Here is a 13,628-nt window from a genome sequence, read left to right as displayed (position 1 = left end):
AAAAGTTCATGAAAAGATTTAAGAAAAATAAGATATATTTAGCTCAGCTTGGAGAAATCTTTTCCACAGCTGATATAAAGTTCAGTTTGCAATGAAAACAAGAAGGACAGTGTTTTCAGGCTCTGGACAATGAAGTGAAATAACAGTATCAAGAAAAAAAACATCTTAACTTTGCTTATATGAAAAATGTTCAGTAAGAAAAGTTGTGTCCTGCTCTTATTTCTTGTTGTAGCTACATGACATCCTTGGTGGCCATTCTGCAGATGACCGCATCCAGTAGAGTTCCACACGTCTCCTCCTGAGGAGCAACTTTATACAACTGGTATGGAGACAGAAAAAGGGAATAGGATTTTTAAAATGCTTCTGAAATCAACCCAGTAACTTCAAGAGAGCCAAACATCCAGGTCAACAAATACATGGATGGAGTGGAGAAGAAAACCCATTTTGTAATTAAATCTGCTACGTAACTTATAATTTACAATCAATAATGTCCATGTAATTAACAGTTAATATTAAAATATGCAGAGAAATAAATCTGTATCTTCTATGCAGTATATATATATATATATATATATATATATAACATACATATCAACATTATATATATTTGAAAACGTAATTGTCCAGTCAAACTCACACAGATGCACGTATTAGTCAATATGCTATGGAATGAGTCACATGATTTTAAGTATTGAAGTTGAACCTTTCTGATCTTTGCAGAGTCCGACAGTGAGGAAACGTCTTCCACTGGAACCTGTCGTCCGTCCACCTTGGTCACGATGTCCTCCACAAGCTGCGACTCGTTTTTTTTGTCGTGAATGATGACCACCATCACAGAGTCATTGCCATCTGAGATCCCAAACCTCTTAAAGGCCTCGGAGATCTGTTTTATGAAAGGAAGGCAAAATACACAGTGAATGAGACTACAGGGCACAGACCCGGGTTAACGTGACTTATCATTACCTGACTACACTTGAAAACTTTGAAGAGACACAAAATGACTACACAGACATAAATAAACTTACGAGAGACATAAAATGGCCAAAAAGAGAAACAACACGAGTTGAAAAAGTCAAAGATTGTTTCTGCAGGTTTATGGGTCATTATGAACAGATATGAAGGAGTCCCAGAGGTTTATCCCCACGTTATCTCTCAAACTACAGGCAGAGACAGTGGGTATTCATAGTCTTGTTCGTAGTTCTATTAAATGCGCAAATATCTGTATCGGTGAGGAGTAGTGTTAAATTCATGTCAACATAATCAAGATATACAGAAGCATATTCAAGACCTACTAGTACATAGTATTTTAACATCTCTAAGTCATTTTAATGACTAAAATTCAGATTATTGAAAAATTATCCCAAAACAAAATGTCACAAAGTTAAAGAATGACCACAAAGACAGAACAACTAAAGAGAGACACCACAAAATGTTTGTAGTCAACCTGTGTGTGTCGTGTGCAACTAAATAATATGCTCATGTAATCATAAGGGTCCAAAGTCCTGACAAATACTCCAGATCTCTCTAAGTAATATTGGTTGCCCACAGAAGATAAACAATCAGGAAAATGAATGAACGATACCGTGGAACAGAGGAGACACGACTGAGACTTAGTGTGTGTGCGTAATGCACAGGCATCACGACAGGAGTGTACTGACATTATTAGTCGGTGACAGGTTGAAGATCATCTCTGAGTTCAGACTCCTTGTCTTCATTTTCCCAGTGTTCTGCAGGTGGACAGCTTTGTTGGCAGCGACCAGCACCTGGAGAGGATCCACCAGCTGTAGATGAAAAAAGACACAAGATTGTAGTAAATATGCACACAAAAAAAATCAACATGTGACACGTGAGCGTTTTATGAAATCGTCGCTAAAAACTGTTCCTACCATCGTGGGGTTGATCAGAGCTGCGTTTATTTGACCGTCCACTGCACTTTGTCTGAGCTCTGCGGCGTTTTTTACCTCCGTGAAAAGGACCTGAGTCACTGTGCGATCGGGGAAAAGCTCCAGCTCGTGTGTGTGATGCATGTTGAAAAGATTCGAGAGGAAATGTAGGAGATTCCAGACAAGAAGGGAACTGATGTTCACGTGGGGTCTACGCACTGCGGGAACCAAAACACGGTGACGCCGCTCCACCGGAAGTTTGGGAAAGTAGAGGGGAAATCGCCAAAAATAAGAAAGGTGTCTCTATAATTACTCTTTAAAAATGTATTTAACACACAGATGAATTTAGTTGTAAATTAATGATTAAATAATGGCGCTAAACAACGTAGCGCAGTCTAGGAACTAACGAGTAAAGATGAGTTTCATACCGAGCGTGTTTCAGAAACGTACCGTCCAGCTGACATAGATCTCTTCCGTTTATAACAAACAACAACAGAGACTTTGAGCTGCTCCCCGCTGATCTGTGGCTGTGCGGGGATTTTAACACGCGGGTGTCGTCGTTATGCGTTTAACGCATCATCACATTTAACTTCTGGACATTATTCACTGTTACGCCGTCAAACATGGAGAAATTTGAAGGCTACATCTTCACCGCACTGTGCAGCAGCAACTTCCTCATCTCCTGCCTGCTGTTCTCCGCAGTGACCCGGGAGCAGAGGCTGCCCTACATGGACGAGGTGTTCCACGTCCCGCAGGCGCAGAAATACTGTGAGGGCAGATTCACTGAGGTAAAGCGGGTTTTTCCTCCGAGGCCAGTCCGCCATTGTTCGTAATCCTGTCGTTAATCATGATGCAGGGACTTAATCTCCGTGTCCTACATACGTTGGATGATGGCGTCAGTGAAGCAGTTTAAATATGGGATAGATTTATGAATCGTATTTTAAAAACATAATGTAGTTCACACAGGAAGACACACAATCCTTCACATCCAGTAGAGGACAGCGCAGTAGAAGCTCAATTCAGTTTTATTTGTGCAACAACCTTCGGTAAGAAACCACATTCTCTTCATCACCGTCAAATTTGAACAAAACATGGTTTCTTGAGTTTGGACAATGTGGTCAAATATGCTGACATTTTACATTTGGCCCCCCCTCCACTCAATGAGTTCATCAAACTGAACAGAAACACACCAACAAGAGCAAACAAGCGGGATTGTAGAATAGCATTTAGAAAAAGTAGTTTTCAGCCACCATCGGCCCATCGAATGAAGGAACATCACAGCTTCCAACTCATTTTCCAATTCTGTAAAACAAGGCTTACTGGAAACTCAAATATGTTTTTTAATCTTTTGATTAATAAAAGTTAACAAGTGTTATGCACAGAGAAATTTGAGATGTGATGTAAAATAAATGAGGATGAATGGGATAAAACAGGCTCCTTTTTAAAATAGCAGATTGTCACAATTTGAAATGTTCTGATACCGATACCCCACTCCCGATACTTAGCTTCTTATTCGATACCAATTTCCAATCCGATACCGGCGCATTAAAAAAACAAAACAATTTCCAGAACATATTTTAGCAGCTGATTGCTTTTAACCTTGTTTGGAAGTGATGATTTTTTATCTTTGTTGTATGGCCTGGCTCTGGTTACACCCTTTGGAAATCAAGTAGGTACAGAGAATGAATGACAGAGAACTATTTACTTCCTTTAAATGGCTGAAAAAGAGTTTAATAAGTTTTTAATGTTCATGTTTGAAATTGGTGGAGCGCCCCTTTAACATGTTTCTGATCCTGGTGCAGTGGGACCCGATGATCACCACCCTGCCAGGCCTGTACCTCATCTCCGTGGGAGTCATCAAGCCCGTGGTGTGGCTGGCTGACCTGACGGGCGCGGTTGTATGTTCCACGGCGATGCTGCGCTTCGTCAACCTGCTCTTCAACTGTGGCATCCTTTACCTGCTCTACCTGCTGATCTGCAAGCTGCACCTCAAGGAGAAGGTCAGACCAGACCCAGAGCACTGTGAAGTTATCATGCCTGACTTTTGTCATTTTCTTGTTGTCCTGATACGTTTCTTCTCTTCCAGACACGAACAACCTCACGCCGCATCCTGTCAGCGTTGTCTCTCTCAACCTTCCCTGTGCTCTACTTCTTCAACTTCCTCTACTACACCGATGCCGGATCTACTTTCTTCATCCTCTTCACCTACCTCATGACGCTCTACGGTTGCCACAAGGCCTCGGCCCTCCTGGGTGTGTGCTCCGTGCTCTTCCGCCAGACCAACATCATCTGGGTGGCGTTCTGCGCAGGCACGCTGGTGGCTGCCAAAATGGATGAAGCCTGGCGGGTGGAGCATTCGAAAAAGAGGGATGAGAAGTCTCCGCCATCCCAAGTTCCTCTGTCATTCAGCGGAGCAAAGAAAATAATACTGTTCACGCTGGAGTTCCTCACGTCACCCAGTCACGTGAAGTCGGTGCTGCTGGTGGCATGGCCGTATGCAGTGGTCGGCATTGGTTTCGTGGCGTTCGGGGTGCTGAATGATGGGATCGTGGTGGGTGACAGGACGAGCCACGAGGCTTGCCTCAATTTTCCTCAGCTCTTCTACTTCCTCTCCTTCACCCTCTTCTTCTCCCTCCCCGTCTCACTTTGTCACCACCGCGTCCTCCGCTTCCTGCAGTCTCTGAAAAAACAGCCTCTGCTCTTCCTCTTCATCACCGGCGTCTCATTGCTCCTGGTGTGGAAGTTCACCTTCGTCCACAAGTACCTCTTGGCAGATAACCGCCATTTCCCCTTCTACGTGTGGAGGAAGCTTTACCAGAGTCATGAGCTGGTGCGCTTCCTCCTTGTCCCTGTGTACGTGTTCGCCGGGTGGAATTTTCTGGACTCCTTCAGGTCGCGCTCGCTCTTCTGGAGTTTGGCGTTCCTGGCGTGCCTCCTGGCGGCCACGGTGCCCCAGAAGCTGCTGGAGTTCAGATACTTCATCGTCCCCTACCTGATGTACCGCCTGCACATGCCCCTCCCTTCTCTTCCCAGACTCGGAGTGGAGTTTGTCCTCTACATGGTGGTCAATGCCGCCACAATTTACATTTTCATCACTAAGACTTTCCACTGGCCAGACAGCCCAGCCACGCAGAGATTCATGTGGTGAAAACAAGAGGCGAGTGAGGTAGTGCTTCTGGTGTCAGATATCAGGAGGTACTGGACTCAAACATCGATTGGCGTCAAAGGATTTTCCCAGAGAAGCACAACACACGTGACATCTCAAAAGTCAAAGCAAAACCTCTGTTACATCTCAGTAACAGACAAAAATGGCTCATATATTCCTGTCATTTCTGTTCAACTGGTGTTTCGCACACAGTTCAGCTATAATATTCGCTTGGCTACAGCTTGTACTTAGAACTAGCATTGCGATTTTTAAAACTAAAAGTAGAATGGAACTCAGTAGAGCAAATACTGCCGCCAAGGCCCTTAAATTCAATCAAGCAGCACCGGATCACACACACTCATCGATATCCGACTCCTAACAATGCCTGACGTTTTCTCATAAAGATTTCTGCGTTATTTCTTGAGAAATTCACAAATATCTTGCAATGTTAAAGAAAGTGAAATAACATTCCTGGTTCAACCATCTTAATTAAATCCGTTCCAAAAGTTAATGGCTTCTTCTTTGGCTCATGTCCCACTCTTCCACCAAGTTGGTGGAGGTAATGACTGAAAAACCGCGCAACACTAAATGTTAAATGTCCAGGTTTTTAGGCTTATAATGTATTTTCACCGACAAAGGCTCCAAACCTAATACAAAGTCTGCCAGTTCACTGTGAATCAGTTCAAAGTTACATGAACACGACCAAGAATATTCAAAGTATTCATTTTGTACAAATAATAATAAAGTTTTTGGCTCAGATGATAAAGTGACGACATTGTTACTGGTCTGAATTTACTGCATAGACCTTTTTTCTACTGAACCTGAGCTCTTTGTGGTTTAACTGTTGATTCTTCTCCAGGGTGGAAAATATATAATGTTTTGTTTTTTTGCAGGTGTTTTTCTTATGGTGAGCAGTTTTGTACTGTAAATATTGTGCAGCTCTATGAATCAATGACTGTTGACATGAAATATGAAAAATAAAGAGACCAAAAATGACATAGCCATATAGATTAAATACAGTGTGTTGTAATGGCTGACATTTTTTGCTTTTGCCAGTGAAGAACACACATAATTGAAGGAAAACGTTATTATTATTTTTAATATTATTAGTATTATTCTTATTCTTATTAATGGACTAAATTCAACATAAATGTATTTTCCTTTTTTTTTTCTACCTTGATTAGTACTTTGCCAAGCCATAGGGACCCAGCAGAGGTGATTCAGAAACGTGCTCATTTAAGTGTTTGTGTCTTGATGTTTAATTAGTTTTTGACGCTTTGTGGTTTAATTGCAACAGATGATGTCTAAGCGAGTTCAGTGTAACTAATTTAATTTCCGGGTTGAGTTTCATTGAGTAACTTCAGTTTGACTTTCTCCGATTTATTCAGTGTAATTCATCATCTGTGTTTTTCACCTGTATCTGCGTCTTGTTGCTGTGTCTGTGTTTACTTATTTTCTGCCTATGTACCACACTTCCTTTCCATCTGGCTGTTTGCTGCTCCCCTGCTGATACAATCTTATGTTAAGATTTGAATAAAATGACTCATCCAATACAGACTCTTAAAATATTTGTTTTAAATAGTACATAAACATGTGAATACAGCGTTTATTAAAATACAAATTTTAAATACAAAAGACATACATCATAGAAAGTTTATTGTTTCATCATATTTTTCTCAGTGCTTCTTACAGTTCACATTAGACAGGAAAGTTGGGTATAGAGAGTAGCTCTGCCTGTTGAATAGATTTTCATATGTACAGCAAAAATGGGAAATTCTCACTTCGCTTGTCCTCCATTGACACAAGATTTAACCCAAAAATAAGATAAAACAGAAATAATAATAGATATACAAATAAAGCTAAACTTAATAATAGAAATGCACACACACACACCTGTTTAAATATGCTTGAACTCGATTCACACGTTCAAAGATTTTTAAATGTGACTCCTGTTTTGAGCCCTGACACATTACTGCCAAACCTGGACCCTAGATGGTGCTATAAGACAAAGTTTGATATTCCCATTGGAGAGAACATGTCATTTAACCTGAAGATGAAAAATCAATCAAACTGCACACAAAAAAACATAATCAAATTCTGGCTGAACAAACAACAGACAAAGAATAAACCCAGGCGGCCAGATCTCATAATAAGAATCTGTCATTCCTCGGTATGTGATCATAATAATAATAATAACAAGGATTGATTTGCTTTGTTGCTCGTGTACTTCGGAGTGATCTTCATTACGTTGGAAGTGAAAAGCTCAAGTGGGAGGAAGAGGCAAACAAGTGGCACGATGGCTGCTCTCCATCTGACCCATATCACGCAGTTTCTAATTACATCAAGCAGCGTGGGGCCGGCTCACAGGAGAGACTTTCATAAAATCAAACTGGGATGATTATACAAATGTTGATTACACTATTCACACTCTGAAGGAGCTGCAGTCTGTAGAGTTTGAGTGTTCACAGGGAAAATGACTTGGAAAATACAGTATTTTGTCAGTTTTTTTGGCTTTGACTTAATCTCTCTCTCTCTCTCTCTCTCTCTCTCTCTCTCTCTCTCTCTCTCTCTCTCTCTCTCTCTCTCTCTCTCTCTGCCTCATTGATTTTTATTTTTGGAGGATGATGAAAGCAAAGATTTGTCCGTCTCACCACCGCATTCAGGCGTCTCAGAAATTACAGCCCAACAGGCTCATTCCTAGATTTTGTCCTTGCACAACGCTAAACATCTGATTAACCTGTGTTTTGAGGAAGACATGTGAAATGATGGTTTGCCAAAGTTACAGAATCACACTGATTTGGCTTAAGCGTATGGAAGTTCTTTCATGACAAATAGTTTTCAGAGAGCAGAAACAACATTTTTGAGTAAAAAAAATCAAACTGGAAACACAAGTACAAACTTGTAAAGGGTCAGAAATGTTCACTTTCTGTCAGTGACTTTCGTGTTGTTGTTTCTACGTTTTATGGAGATAGGCTTCAAGGCTAATACTGCTATATTCATATAATAATTATCACAATCATGTTATAATATATAATCAAACACATAATTATAAATTTGACTGGAAACCAATCAACCGACAAGTCTCAACTTCCTCCCACTATCTAGAAATGAAGCCACAATATTCCTCATATGCATTTGGAGCCAGAGTCTGTGCAGGAGTTAGGTCACGAGTCTGTCTCAGCTGTCAATCACTACATTTCACCCCCTTTTAGAAATCATTACATAACTAATTAACATCAAACTTAATCATCAATGTGATAGGAGCAAACTAAAATGACGTAAACATCTTTGAGAAAAATGGATCTCATGTGTATTATAACAATTTTATCTTGGTCAATGTCTCATTCACTAACATGGATGAGGCAGGGTTTATGACTGAGAGGCTTTGGCTTCACTTCATGTTTTACATTTTCACATCTTTATTTCTCTGGTTCTGAGCTGTTGTCAGGCAACAGCTGAAACTTGAGAAAGTTGCCAGTCGTGGGAAAGAAAGAAATCCAGTGCATAAACATCTGTAAAATGCCTAATTATCGTTAATAGACTTTGTGTTTTGCAAGATTTAACAATCAAGTAACAATTAGTGAGCTTTGCAGATGTTGGTATTGGTGGATTGTTTGGTGGATGTTGGTATTGGAGGCAGAGCGAGGCTGGTTGTTCCCTCCTGATTCCAATCTTTGTGCAAAGCGTAGCCAAACGGCTGTAGCAACAAATGTGGGAGAGTGATATGGGAATAATAATGTTTATTTTGTTCTTTAGCAGCATAAAGAGCCAGGCTTGTGAGTCCAAAACGTTGTTTATTGCAGATTTATGGATTTACAGGTTGTAGCTTGGATTTGTTGTGAGCATATGTTTGTCAGAGATACTCGTCCGTACAAGATGTGCAGCAGCATGAATTACAGGTTAAACACATTTTTTGTATTGGATATTTTCTCACATAAAACTACGTTAGTTATTAGATTGGATATTTTCACATGCACACACACTAACATTTTTGCATTAGAGCAAAGCACATTTTTGTTTTTCATATCCCCATCCTACACACACACACACACACACACACACACACATACACACACATTTTAGTTTGTGTAAGTGTCGGAGGCTCTGAACCATTAATTAGAAGAGGAGCCTCCAGAAAGAGCCTTTTGTTTCCTGGAGCCAAAGGTGAGGACAAGAAAGCACAGAAAGACACTGAGACACATTTGTTTCTTAGATTTAATCAAGAGTCGCTCTCTATGTAAAAGTTGCAGGAGCAGAGAAATAATTAGGGTAATCCAGCCGGAGGAGGAGGAGGAGGAGAGGTACAAGGAGCCGGAGGGATGTAGAAGGAATGAGAGAACAGGGAAAATCTCGTTACACAAGAGGCGGCTCGTTTGTTGAAGTTGCTGTTCAGGTTTTAAAAAGGCACATTAACAGTGTTCTTGTCATGGTTCCCACTTCTACCAGTGATTCTGTCACTAACTTATTATTTATGATATTTCAGACCCAGCCACCGCTCTGCTCAGTGTCCCACCAGCCGGACGCTCCAGTGTCCTCACAGCCAAACTCTCCAGACCCTAGTTTTACTCATCTGCCTGATTCCTGTTCCTGACTGTTTGCCTGTCTGACTAAGATTCTCTCTTTGTACTGTTGTCTGTCTGCTTTGGCCCCCGTCTGTTTGCCTTTTTGTGTTTCTGTCAGCAGGATTTCTCAAAATCTAAACCAAACACATTTCCATGAAACTCGGATGGGACATGGATCAAGAAAGGAACCATTACATTTTGGGGCAGATCCAGGATTTTCTTTTTTTCTTCAACGACCCCCACCCTGTTCCCTCTCACAACCCGAGACAGCAGGAATGGAAATCAAGTAACAAAAATGAAAGTAGAAATAAGTCGAAAACATTACATAAAAGTAACTAGTATTACAAACACCATTTACCGGGAGAGGTTGTGAAGACGTGTGCCTCAATAGCAGCCATATGTGTGTGAAGTTCAACATGTTATAACACTGCCACTCATGGAATGTTACACAAATGCATGACTGATGATGAGGCTGACATAAACTAAATGAGATGATATGCTGGTTGCGGATGAAAGAGCAGATCTAAGATTTGTTTTATTTCACCTTCTTGAGTAAATTATCTGGGTATAATTTCTTAACATGTGACATTTCTAGGCTTACGAGTTCTCTATTGTATTCTTTGTGTGTGAATGTCACAGTGCTTGTATGAAATATTACTTGGCTTAATCAGGTTGCGACTTCCTTGTTTTCCACCACTTGGTTATTTACATTCTTATAATGAATGACTCAAATTGACGGAGCTGTTTCACATGGAAAAGTTATTACTTGCGAGGCAAATAGACTAAATTCAACTCACAATCTTCTGCTCACTGTGCACAACTCAGTTAACTTTCATGGTATTTTGTGATGACTGATCTCCCTCTTATTAAAAGTACTTGAGCTGTATAAACACAGTCTATTTACCATCACTGCCTTCTGTTCCACCAGCAAAGTGTCACAATAAACCAGCTCCTTTAAAAATATAGCACTATCATTACATAAATCCTTCCTCCAGACACTGTGTGAACCCAGGTGAAACTTCCTCTGTTATGAGATGCATGTTCAAGATGGAGACATGTACGCAATATCTCAGAGTGTGTGTATTGCAGTTCTGTATAAATCAGTATATCCCTGCAGTGTCCTTTGCAATCCCTCAGTTTATTGGAGCTGCTGGCTGGAGAAGCAATACGCTGCCTCCAACTGTCACTGACATTATTTCAGAAGGCGCATACATGCCATTCCTGATAATTATTATCACCCTTGCAGTGGGTGGTTACAACGGAGACCTTTTCATATTCCATTCTGCCTCCTCTGCCGGGTGCGCGTCAGGGTCCTGTGAAATGGAGCTCGGAATAAATGTTTTTCTTTTGTCATGAGTCATGATCGGCTTTTTCTTCGGTGAGGTGTTATTTCTACGGTGAGAACAGTCGCTGGGAGTTTAAACATTTAAGCATCAGCTAATCACGATTGACTCACTCACTGCAAATGATAATGTAGGTAAATATTGTGTCGTGCAGAGAAATGTACTCGTATTAAATAAATGAGTAAATATGCATAAAAATGAGGCCACTATGAAGCAATAGCCTATTTGACCATTTGAACCTATAAAAGAGACAATGAGACCAATATTATTATTTTTTCAGCTTGATTTAGGGGAAAAAAATACTTTTAAAGGTCCAGTGTGTTGGATTTATTGCCATCTAGTGGTGAAGCTGCATTTTTCAACCAACTTTTCTAAGCACGTTGGAGAATATACTGCAGCTACTGTAGAAGAGGGCCAGCTTCGAAGACTGGATATAAAGATGGACGACGTGTTTGCGACGACACTGTTTCAAATAAGAAAAAAATCAAATAACAAATTAAAACCAAACTTATCAAAAACAAACATCGGTTTGATAAGATCTACCTAAAATGAAAGAAACCATCTTTGAGAAAAATATTTCATAAACATTTGTATTTTGATATTTTAGTTTGGTGCATGTCTCATCCACTAACATGGAGGAGGTGGGGTTTAAGACCTGTGATGCATCCAGCCACCAACGGGCGATGAAAATGTTTTGGCTCCACTTTCGGGAGCTGTCATGTCGTCCATCTTTATTTAGAAATTCAGGAAGAACAACATATAGTATACAATGTGTGTGTATGTGTGTGTGTAGCTGTGATGTCAGATGATTGTTTAAGTCTTCCGACATTCTCGGTCCGTCACTGTACATCAGTTATCTTCCTACACACGCACACATACACTACATGTCAGCGCACAATACATGTATTCACATTCACATGTAACTCAACAGTAGTCACACTGGCTGGAGACCACACACACTGCATATAACACATCAGAAACTCCCTTGTTTCCCCAGTCACCTTCTACCTTCTCTTTCTCTCTCACACACACACACAAATACACAGACACACACTCTTACAAGACGATGAGGCTGCCAACACTCCATGCATCTGCCTCCTGTCTCCCTGCATAATGCATCGGCAGGTGAGGAGGGAAAACACTCTCACTCACGCATGCTTACACACAGTTAAGACCCACACAGAAGCGTTTAGCTGTGATGCATAATGTATCAGGCCAGGTTACAGAGAGAGTGAGAGAGTGTGTGTGTGTGTGTGTGTGTGTGTGTGTGTGTGTGTGTGTGTGTGTGTGTGTTTGTGTGTGTTCAGCATCCACTGATTAAACCCATCAAGCACAATAAAAGCTGTTTGTCAAGTAAGTGGCTGAGTTGGTGTTTAATCTCACTTAAACTCATTTATTTCATATCAACAGAAATAAAACAGAACCAATGTTTTTACATAACTTCCTCTCCCTCTTAGGGGGGGTCTCTTTTTTTCTGTTTCACCCCCATGATGCTGACGGCGGCTGTTCAACATGAGATATTAAGCTTCGCTCCATTTGATCAGAACGTAATTACCCCCACTCTGTAATAATGACTCAAAAACAAATTATCAATTATATTTTGAGAGTAAGCTGCGATTGCAGTTTGTGCCTTGATCACACATTACAGAGTAAACATGGGGACACAGAGGAACAGTGCAGAGGGCGCCGTGTGTTGACACTCATCTTGTTTTTAAGGAGCGGGGATACTCCACCAAATTTACCCACGAGGCTTTTAAATCTGATGACCCTGATGATGTCATTAGCGTTACCGTAGCTAGGGGCTAGGTGAATGCAAATTTCTATTAGATATATTAATAGATAATAGATATAATCTGCGTTACAGTTTGTGGGGTCATGGGTGTTTTGAGGAGCAGGGAGGGTCTCATCCATAGACTGTTTAAAGATGATGAGCATAAACATGATGGCTCCACAAAGGTGTTTTGACCGCCATCTGGTGGCTGGCTGTAGTATAGGTCATACGCCACGCTTCCTCCATGTTAGTGTACAGGACATTAATCATACTAAAAAGTACATGTCTAGTAATTTGTTTCTCAAAGACGGCCTTTCATGTGTTGATGTTAACTGAAGCCCACCGTAGATTTTCCTTCATGCTTAGAAAGGGAGGGGTGAGTGGTATAGAGTTGGTTGCAATATGCAACTACACCAATAGATGGCACTAAATCATACACACCAGACTTTTAATGTCATTTTATCCCCTAATAAAAAAAAGATAGTGGTCTAATTGTCTCTTCTACAAGTTGTTGGGTTAGATATTGCTTCATGGTGGCCTAATTTCTATGCATATAGCCAATAGCCTAATGAAGGACACTAATGAAATGCACTAGGGTAAATGTAGGCTCCAGCTTTGCACTATATCAGGCACTAAAAGTCAGAATATCTCTGCACCATGAAGATGAAAATCAAATAATGCAGATTTCAATCAAATTATACAATGTACAAGGAAATGAAATGAGGCTGTTTGGCATCCCTGCTTTTGACAAAAACAGAAATCCCATTTAGATATTATATTCTGTAAGAAAAATACTGTATAACACGTATGCTCTAAAACTTATATAATGCACATGAACCTGAAAAATGTGCCATCTCCTCGCACCTTGATCAAAACAATTACAGCACATGGAGAAAAATGTTCTATTAATATGAGAGTGGTGGG

General features: G+C 40.5%; 2 protein-coding genes across 2 annotated transcripts; one reads left to right on the top strand and one right to left on the bottom strand.

Moving 5' to 3' along the window:
- Positions 1 to 17: 17 nt before the first annotated feature.
- Positions 18 to 2,130, bottom strand: tprkb (Tp53rk binding protein). The gene is made up of 4 exons (XM_035147389.2): positions 1,887 to 2,130; positions 1,659 to 1,781; positions 704 to 883; positions 18 to 319 (listed from the first exon to the last, which is right to left on the bottom strand). Exons 1-4 carry the CDS (start codon positions 2,025 to 2,027, stop codon positions 233 to 235), a joined length of 531 nt encoding a protein of 176 aa, XP_035003280.1. The 5' UTR covers positions 2,028 to 2,130; the 3' UTR covers positions 18 to 232.
- A 100-nt stretch (positions 2,131 to 2,230) lies between these two features.
- Positions 2,231 to 6,579, top strand: alg10 (ALG10 alpha-1,2-mannosyltransferase). Its single transcript, XM_035147385.2, has 3 exons — positions 2,231 to 2,671; positions 3,686 to 3,883; positions 3,970 to 6,579. The coding sequence occupies exons 1-3, from the start codon at positions 2,507 to 2,509 to the stop codon at positions 5,029 to 5,031; spliced, it is 1,425 nt and encodes a 474-aa protein (XP_035003276.1). The 5' UTR covers positions 2,231 to 2,506; the 3' UTR covers positions 5,032 to 6,579.
- The last annotated feature ends 7,049 nt before the right edge of the window (positions 6,580 to 13,628 follow it).

This window comes from Hippoglossus stenolepis, chromosome 22 (genome assembly GCF_022539355.2).
Source record: "Hippoglossus stenolepis isolate QCI-W04-F060 chromosome 22, HSTE1.2, whole genome shotgun sequence".
Classification (NCBI taxonomy): Eukaryota; Metazoa; Chordata; class Actinopteri; order Pleuronectiformes; family Pleuronectidae; genus Hippoglossus; species Hippoglossus stenolepis.
The sequence above is the reverse complement of the archived record's forward strand: the minus strand, read 5'-3'. Positions and strand labels throughout refer to the sequence as shown.

Coding starts and splice junctions, on each gene's coding strand:
- tprkb (XM_035147389.2), bottom strand. CDS start 2,027: ATGCATCACACACACGAGCTGGAGCTTTTCCCCGATCGCACAGTGACT. Junction 1,782..1,886: donor CTCTGATCAACCCCACGATG/GTAGGAACAGTT, acceptor TTTCATCTACAG/CTGGTGGATCCTCTCCAGGT. Junction 884..1,658: donor ACCTGTCACCGACTAATAAT/GTCAGTACACTC, acceptor TTCATAAAACAG/ATCTCCGAGGCCTTTAAGAG.
- alg10 (XM_035147385.2), top strand. CDS start 2,507: ATGGAGAAATTTGAAGGCTACATCTTCACCGCACTGTGCAGCAGCAAC. Junction 2,672..3,685: donor GTGAGGGCAGATTCACTGAG/GTAAAGCGGGTT, acceptor ATCCTGGTGCAG/TGGGACCCGATGATCACCAC. Junction 3,884..3,969: donor AGCTGCACCTCAAGGAGAAG/GTCAGACCAGAC, acceptor CTTCTCTTCCAG/ACACGAACAACCTCACGCCG.